Genomic DNA, 9,460 nt, shown 5'->3' on the forward strand with positions numbered 1-9,460 from the left:
GGGAGCTGTACTTAAGGAACTACACCTAGGGAGCTACACCTAGTGAGCTTCATCAACACCTGGGGTTGATTTAGATGATGAGATTCTGGACTTTGAGATGATGCTATACTGGGGTATTATGCAGGATCTTAATTTGCATATGGAAGACAGATAAGTAATTTGTGACCAGAGGGAAGACTGTGGTAGTTTAAAATATGGCTACAGATTATTTGGCACTAGCTTAAAAAGGTGGAACCTAAATCCCCTCCCCTTGAGAATGGACTGGACTTAGTGACTTGCTTCTGATTAATAGAATAAGGAAGATGTAATGATTTGTATGATTCCATGACTAGGTCATAAAAGTCACTGAGGCTTCCTCCTTGCTCTCCCCTGGATTGCTTGCTCCGGAGGAAGTCAGCTGCCATGTCATGAGGACACTCAAGCAGCCCTGTGGAGAGGTTCATGTGGCAAGAAACTGAGGCCTCCAGTCAATAGCTATGGGAATGAAATTTCCCAAAAGCAGATCCTCTAGCCCAGTCAAGCCTTCATGTGACTGCAGTCCTGGCCAATCATCTTGACTGGAGCCTCATGAGAGACCCTTAGTCAGAACTACCTGGGTAAGACCCTCCCAAATTCTTGACACTCAGAAATTGTGTAATAAATACTTGCTATGTTAAGCTACTAAATTTGGGGGCAATTTGTTACAAAGCAATAGATAGCTAATCTGCCTGGCTAGCTCCTTCTCATATAATCCACCTGCCATCTCCCTTAAGAGTTCTTCCTCTGGCCATTCCTTAACTAAAATAGCTGCCACCCTAAACTCTAGTTTCTACTCACACCTGTTTCTTTTCTTCAGCGCTAGGGGGTTATTTGCTTACCTCTTTAGGGTCTGTCTTTCCTACTGCCTCATCCAAATGACAACTCTGGAGGTCTGGGACACTGTCTGTCTGGTCACCACTAGATCCCTAACATCTAAGACAAAGCCTAGTCAAGTTTTGTAAACAAAGGAAAATGCTCACCTTCACTCACATAGCTAAAAGAAATGGAAATTAACACATGATTACATTTTTACCAACCAGAAGAGTCAGCAAAGTACGACCCATGGGCCAAAGCCAGCCCATTACCTGGTTTTGTAACTGAAGTTTTATTGGGACACAATCGCACTCACTCACTTATGTATCCTCTACAACTGCTTTTGCACAATGGCAGAGTTGAGCTGGAACAGAGATCTTATGGCCCAGAAAGCTGAATATATTTCTTAATTGGCCCTTTGTAGAAAATGTTCACCATCCTTGATCTACGAGATTGCCAGAGATGAAAAAGTCTGATGATATTCAGTGTGGGTGAGGGTGCAGAAGGTATCCCCATATATTGTTTGCTGAAGGTACAATCTCTCTAGAGAACTGATCAATCAAATTTAAAATGCACATACTCTTTTGCCTCATTTCACTTCCAAAAATTTATAGTAAAGTCATAATGGAGAAATTTACAAAGATATAGAAGGATGTTCCCTGAGGCACTATTTGAAGGAATAAAAAAAAGGGTAAACAACCATCAAGTGGGGATGGTTACATAAATTATGGTATATACATACTATGAAACTATGAAAGACTACTGCAGTATAAACTAGCTTAACAGACTATATCATATATATATATTACAGTACACTAGTTATATATACTAGTTTAATCAGCACTGTAAAAGTGCTCGAGACTATACTCAGAAATTAATTCTCACAATTTTTTTTAAATTAAAAAGTAAACTTTAATGTCGAAAATGCAAACTTGGGGAGGGCAGAAAGATCACACACAAGGCTGTCACCTCACACTTGGGTTGCACAGCAGCCGGGCAGAGGCGTTCATCACTTCCCAGACAGGGTGACAGCCGGACAGAGGCCCACCTCACATCCCAGTCAATTGGGTGGCCAGGCAGAGGAACTCCTCACTTCCCAGACGGGTGGCGGCCGGCCGGGCAGAGGCGCTCATCACTTGCCAGACGGGGCGGCAGCCAAGCAGAGGCAGCACCTCACTTCCCAGACAGGGCAGTGGCTGGGGCAGAGGCGCTCCTCACTTCCCAGACAGGGCGGTGGCCGGGCAGAGGCGCTCCTCACTTCCCAGACCGGTGGCAGCCGGGCAGAGGCGCTCCTCGCTTCCCAGACAGGGCAGTGGCCGGGCAGAGGCGCTCATCACTTCCCAGACCGGTGGCAGCCGGGCAGAGGCGCTCTTCACTTCCCAGACAGGGCAGTGGCCCGGCAGAGGCGCTCATCACTTCCCAGAGGGGGCAGCAACTAGGCAGAGTGGCTCCTCACATCCCAGTCAGGTGGCCAGCCAGGCAGAGAAACTCCTCACTTCCCAGACAGGGCGGTGGCTGGGCAGAGGGAGCAGCAGCTAGGCAGAGGAACACATCCCAGCCACCTGGTTGGCCAGGCAGAGGAACTCCTCACTTCCCAGACAGGGCGGCAGCCGGGCAGAGGCGCTCATCACTTCCCAGATGATGCCGGGGCTGGGCAAAGGCGCTCACTTCCCAGACAGGGCGGCGACCGGGCAGAGGCACTCTTCACATCCCAGTCAGTTGGGCGGCCAGGCAGAGGAACTCTTCACTTCCCAGACAGGGCAGCAGCCAGGCAGATGGGCGCCGCACTTCCCAGAGAGGCCGGCGGCCAGGCAGAGGACTCCTCACTTCCCAGAGGAGTCTTCTCACAAAATTTTTTTGTAGCCTCATAATTTGTTGTTTTCCACCAGTGAACCTTGACATTTTAGATGTATATTATTCAAAAAGTATCTTTCAGAAAATATACACATTACAAGCAGCTAGTTTTTGTTTGTTTTTTGTTTTTTTGAGTCGGGGACTCGCTCTGTCGCCCAGGGTGGAGTGCAGTGGCGCGATCTGGGCTCACTGCAACCTCCCCCTCCCGGGTTCAAGTGATTCTCCTGTCTCAGCCTTCTGAGTAGCTGGGATGACAGGCACACGCCACCACACTTGGCTAATTTTTTGTATTTTAGTAGAGACAGGGTTTCACCGTGTTGCGTAGGCCAGTCTCGAACTCCTGAGCTCAGGCAATCTGCTAGCCTTAGCCTCCCAAAGTGCTAGAATTATAGGCGTGAGCCACTGCACCCAGGCGCTTTATTTATTTATTTATTTTGGCAGAGCATTTTTAACCTTTTAAGTAGTAACGCACCAAAGACAAATGAGAACCACTTATTTAGTACCGGTGTAGTCAGCTTAAGTTACCAACCTAGTGATAAGAACTCCTAAATAAAATGCTCCTGCATAATTTAAATATTTATGGTGAACAAATGCTGAGTATCTGGTATTGCAATCAGCTCTGTTATAGTGACGTGAGGGATGCAGAAGCAAATCAAGAATAAAATTAATTCTTTCCTTAAAACAGTCTATAGGCCAGGTGCATTAGCTCATGCCTGTAATCACAGCACTTTGGGAGGCCAACACTGGAGGAGTATTTAAAATGAAATAATTGCCTGACCCTTAAAACCACTTGGTATAGTTGGAAGAGCAGCAATTATGCCTCTTTTACAGATAAGGAATCTAAGAATCAGAAAGGCAAAGTAACCTGCCTCTCTACATTGCTGTCAACCAGGACTGTGTTTAATTTTCAGACCCTTAAATCCAGGGCTCTTTCTACTACACTGTACTATTCCCCAACATCACTAAAAAAAAGGCCATTCTTCTCACTATAACGTATGGCATGTCATTCTCACCTTTCCATGCCTCATCACAAATTCTGTCTCCCCCATCTCCACCCCGTGAATTCCCTTCACAAACAGGAGATCTCTCTCATCTGCAGTTTTGCTTTTCAAGGTTTCAGTTACCCATGGTCAACTACAGTCTGGAAATATCACCTACAATAAGATATCTTGAGAGAGAGAGAGACACCACTTCATATAACTTTTATTATAGTATATTGTTATATTTGTTCTATCTTATTAATAGCTATTGTATTAACACAATATGGAATGTATCTGCCACAGATAAAGAGGGACTACTGTATGCAAACTCAGTCCTCCACTGGGATTTCACTTCCTCTTATAGCTCTCCTAGCTTATTCCAGTTCACACTGTAAAAGTGATTATATGTCATACCCAACTAAATCAGAGCTGAGGAGCTGAGGGAAAACTCATTCAGGGTGAATAGCACAGTTTTACCTAGCAGCTGCTGAAACAACCTGCCGTGACTATCAAAATAGTTGTTTGCCAGTTCCCAAATGCTTCTCTAGTGCCAATGAAGGTTCTTGCAAAGCAATATGTAACATTGTTCTTTCTAATAAAATCCCCAACCTTCTCTTTGTTCCTCAGACCACCCCGATCTGTATGTATACCCCAAGTGGCAATTTTGTTATTCCCAAACAAAGTGTTTAATTTATCTCTTTATTTTATTTTGTCTTCAACAACACACTCTTGATTCCTTCCCCAAACACCCTCCAAACTTGGTACTTTAGAATTTAATTAAGCTGCTAGCATAGATTAGTTTGGCTAGTGGCCAACCTAACTAATGCCTTAAGAACAGTAACTGTGACTTCCAAAACTTTTGTTTACCTCACTGTCTTTACATACATTAGAAAGGAGTTGTCCAAAAAATATTTTTATTTATTAAATGTTATGTTAATGGTTCAAATGTTTCCTTAATGGCAGTACCTTGAGTCACCAAGGCCTCTCTAATGAATGCCTTCTATTCACACACCAGATACCACCTCTAGTCATTTAATTTGCTGCAGTGGCTGCCATATTCTATCCCTGTCCTACCCCGAAGTAACCTACTTTGGGTAGATTTAATGCAATCCTTATCAAAATCCCAATGGCATCTTTCACAGAAATAGAAAGTCCATTCTAAAATGTATATGGAATGTCAAGGGACCCCAAATTGCCAAAACAATATTTAAAAAGAACAACAAAGTTGGAGATCTCACATTCCTGATTTCAAAACTTATTATTACATAAGCCACAGTAATCAAAACAGTGTGGTAATAGCATAAAGACAGAGACATATAGACCAATGGAATACAACACAGCTCCAAGAATAAATCCTGGTATATATGATCTTTTTTTTTTTTTTTTTTTTTTTTTTTTGGAGACACGGTCTCACTCTGTTGCCTAGGCTGGAGTGCAGTGGCACAATCACAGCTTGCTGCAGCCTCAACCTCCCAGGCTCAGGTGATTCTCCCATCTTGGCCTCCCAAGGTGTTAGGATTACAGGTGTGAGCCACTGCACCCAACCTTGTGAATCTTCTTTAGTAGGGTATGTGTTCAAGTCTTTTGCCTGTATTTTAATCAGGCTATTTGTCTTCTTATTGTTGAGTTTTAAGAGTTATTTTGTGTATTTTGGGTAACAGTCCTTTATTAGATATTTCTTTTGCAAATATTTTCTCCCAGTATGTAGTCTATCTTATTCTCTTGACTTTCTTCACTTTAAAATCAGGTTGTTTTTTGTTATTGAATGGTAGGATTTCCTTATGTATTCTGGATATTGGCCCCTTATAGGATATATGATTTGCAAATATGTTCACCCATTTTATAGGCCTTTTCACTCTGTTGTGCTCTTTGATAAACAGAAGTCTTAAATTTCAAACGTACCACTCTGGTACAGAATGTTATTAGTGCAGGAGGCTTGGGGAAAAGCAGAAAGGGTACATAAGAACTCTGTTCCTTCTGCTAAATTTTGCTATGAACCTAAAATTGCTTTAAAAAAATTTATTGGGCAAAGGACTTGAATAACATTTCTCTAAGGAAAATGCATAAATGCCCCACAAGCATATTTTTAAAATGTGCAACATCATTAAATCATTAGAGAAATGCAAATCAAAACCAAAGGGACATATCACCTCACACTCATCTGATGGCTACTTTCATTTTAAAAAAGAAAGAAAAGAACAGAATGTGTTGGCAAAGATGTAGAAAAAGGTGAACCCTTGTGCAGTGTTGCTGAGAATGTAAAATGATGTAGCCCCCATCAAAAACAGTATGGCAGTTCCTTAAATAATTAAAAATAGAACTACCACACAATCCAGCGATTCCACTTCTGGGTATATATTCAAAAGAATTAAAGCAGAGTCTTGAAGAGGTATGTGCACACCTATATTCACGACAACACTATTCAAAACAGTCAAGAGGTAGAAGCAACACAAATATCCATCAATGGATGAATAAACAAACTTTGGTATATACATACAAAGTAATATTATTGTCTTAAAAAGAAAATTGTGCAGCCAGGTGCAGTGGCTCATGCCTGTAATCCCAGCACTTTGTGAGGCTGAGGTGGGAGGATCGCTTGAGTCCAGGAGTTCAAGATTGGCCTGGGCAACATGGAGAAACCCGCCTCTACCAAAAATACAAAACAATTAGCCAGGCATGGTGACCTGCGTTTGTAATGCCAACTACTTGGGAGATTGAGGTGGAGGATCACCTGAGCCCAGAAGGTAGAGGCTGCAGTGAGCAGTGATCTTGCCACTGCACTCCAGCCTGGGTGGCAAAGTGAGACCCTGTCTCAAAAAAAAAAAAAAAGGAAATTCTAACATATGCCACAACATGGATGTATTTGAAGACATTATGATAATTGAAATAAGCCAATCACAAAAAAAACAAATACTGATCGTATCAGAGAAGCCAAATTTACAAAGGGAGAAAGTGAAATGGTGGTTCCAGGGACTAGGGGAAGGAAGCAATGGAAAGTTAATAGGTACAGAGTTTCAGTTTTGCAAGATTAAAAAGTTCTGGATATTCGATGGTGTATAAGTTTAGTCTAAAGTTATCCCTTTAAGTTCGGCCTAGGGGTTCTCGGTATATAGTGAACTATAACCTAACTGAATGTGTAAACAAGCTGTAACCTACGCTTGAACCAATCACTGAGTTTCAGCCAACCAAAGACGGCCAAGTGTTCAAACCATGTTCAAATAGGGCAAAAGCCAGGCTGTAACCAATCAACTGTTTCTGTACCTCACTTCCATTTTCTGTACATCACTTTACTTTCTCTCTCCATAAATTTTCTCCCACCAAGGGGCAGCACTGGTCACTCTGAACCTATTCTGATTCCGGGACCTGCCCAATTCACAAATCATTCTGTGCTTAAACTCCGTTAGATTTAATGTGTCTAAAGCTTTTCTTTTAACAGTGCACAACCATGTGAATAACTTAACACTACTGAACTGTACACTTAAAACTAGTTAAGATGGTAAATTTTATGTTACCTGTATTTTACCACAATTTTTTTTAAAAAAGCTGAATTCACTTGCCAAAATAATTTCAAAATTCAATTCCAAAAATATAAATGCTAGGCACCAAGATTCTTGGTGCATCAGAACTATCTTCATCCTTCCTTTTCCAGAACAAGTTCTAGGCACCAAGATTCTTAGCACATCAGAACTATCTTCATCTTTCCTTTTCCAGAACAAGTTCCAGCTGCCTAGACAGGCTGAAAGTCTGGGGCAGTTTCGGTGATCAAATGGCCAAACTAGAGCAGACAATGGCTTCCACGTAGATGAAGCTAAGGATTTTAAATTCAAAAATTTCTGCCCATTGGCTACTACGTAATAACTTAAAACATTCATACTGACTTAGGAAGCTTCTGTGTTCAGCAACTTCCTCAACATAACTCAGAAAGACCTGTTGCATTCTGGGCCCTGCGGCCAGGAAATAGTGCGGACAGGAAATAGTGCCGTCAGGGAGCTTACAGCCTAGCATAGGACGGTAAATATAAACATGTAACGCGGCACCCGACAGAACAAAAGCATTAGGCCGCTGATTCCACTCGTGTGTACGTCACAGTGATCAACTGACTCATTTCCATCACGTTTCTTTTCACTTCAAGATGCCAAATTAAGGCTGCGGCGGTTTCCATCCGTCCCTTCCTACACCGCGGCGCCCGCTGGGGATCCGAGGCGCACATTGGGGAGCTGCAAGTCTTCTGGGCCTGGGCCCTCCTACACCCGCTAGGAGGGGAGGGAGCGCCTCTTCCGACTCCCGGAGGAGGGCGCCAGTCCTCCAGTCCCCGGAGAAAGAGGGCAGGGAGCTCAGCCCTCTTTCTCCTGAGTCCCGGGAGATGGCCGCTGTCCCTCTGAAGCCGGAAGTCGGCTTCTAAAGACCGAGCATTGCGGACAAGCGGCTGGGAGGCACTGGAGAGGGGACAACGTACCCATTCGGATGTGCACGCTGGCGGAGGCCACGCTGCTGCCATAGTTGAAGTCGTCCTCGATCGAGGAGCAAGGGTACCGGGAGTCGGGGTCAGCCATGACGGCAACAGCACCCCTACCCGCCCTGGCCGAGCAACCGCAACCGCCTCCTAACCTCTTCCGCGAAGAAGAGCCCAGCCCCAACAAGTCGAGCGGCGTCGGCGGGCGAATCCCGAGCGAGTCGATTTTCTCGCCTCAAAAATTCCAGCTGGGCGGAGAAAGCGGGGATGGCTCCGAGTTAGGATGGAAGAGAAAATGGTTTACATTCCCGGCGTCATCTGAAGTGAAACTTTTCTCAGATTGTTCTCAACGAACTTTTTAAGTCCTCTCACCTGGAGAGTTGCTAGTGATAGAACCCATGTCCCAGTCACCCATCCACTCAACAAATACCCATCTCATTCATCCACTCTTTCAATAATCACACCGAGGATGCGTTTTTACCATTATTTTAAAATAATAATAATATCTATTTATTGGACACTTTCTATAAACTAGGCTTTCTGAATGAAGTAATATTTAATCCTGACAGGCAAGTAGGGGCCAACCAGAGAAAGAGCAGTAATGTAGGCTGGTCCTCAAGCGACCAACCTCTGCAAAGAGGGAGATGGTGAAGCTCAGCTGGTGTAGGGGACAGGTGGCAAAGAATGAGGCTGGAGAGACAGAGATAAGCAAAGGCCAGATCATCCTATGCCAGAAGTAGAATACATTGAAGAGGGCCGTGACCAAAGGCAGAGAAAAGGGGATAAAGTTTTATTACTCTTAAGAGAGAGATGATGGTGGCAAATACAATGAATTAGAGTGAGTATTCATGATATTGTTGTCATTCCAATATAAAGAGGTGTAGACATACCCAGAGTAGTGTCATCCTAGGGTCCCTTGGAATTGTTTTGGTGAGTTTACTTTGAGCTACCCAAATTGCCCAGTCCTCACCTTAACCACAACACCCGAACACTTAGCAAGTGGAATTCAGAACAGTTGTGGAACAGTCTATTCTGAAACTAAATCCTTAAACTTGACGTCCTCAGAAGGCTTTGCCAAAATAACTAACCTCACTTCCATAATGACAAGAAAAACAAAACAAAAATAAAACTTTATCTTTTATGATTTTACATTTTACAAGCACATCATTTTAATTTGTTTTTGTTGGTTTGTTTTGAGATAGAGTCTCAGTCTGTCACCCAGGCTGGAGTGCAGTGGCGCTATCTAGGCTCACAGCAGCCTGGACCTCCTGAGGTCAGGTGACCGCACCCGAGTAATTTTTTGTGTTTTTTGTAGTGACGGAATTTCGCCATGTTGCCCATA

At 43.5% G+C, this 9,460-nt stretch overlaps 1 protein-coding gene across 5 annotated transcripts in view; it reads right to left on the reverse strand.

Moving 5' to 3' along the window:
• TMBIM4 (transmembrane BAX inhibitor motif containing 4) overlaps window positions 1-8,333 on the reverse strand; it is a 37,345-nt gene extending 29,012 nt beyond the window's left edge. For 3 of the 5 annotated variants that reach the window (XM_011976572.1, XM_011976571.1, XM_011976573.1), the window contains exon 1: window positions 8,122-8,333. In XM_011976572.1, the coding sequence (XP_011831962.1) occupies window positions 8,122-8,218 (97 nt within the window). In that variant the 5' untranslated portion in view covers window positions 8,219-8,333. Of the gene's footprint in view, window positions 1-7,177; window positions 8,004-8,121 lie in introns of those variants that run through there. The other 2 variants (XM_011976569.1, XR_001005672.1) reach the window with 2 other exon arrangements.
• Between the last annotated feature and the right edge of the window lie 1,127 nt (window positions 8,334-9,460).

This window comes from Mandrillus leucophaeus, unplaced genomic scaffold (assembly GCF_000951045.1).
Source record: "Mandrillus leucophaeus isolate KB7577 unplaced genomic scaffold, Mleu.le_1.0 Scaffold169, whole genome shotgun sequence".
In the NCBI taxonomy this organism is placed as follows: domain Eukaryota; kingdom Metazoa; phylum Chordata; class Mammalia; order Primates; family Cercopithecidae; genus Mandrillus; species Mandrillus leucophaeus.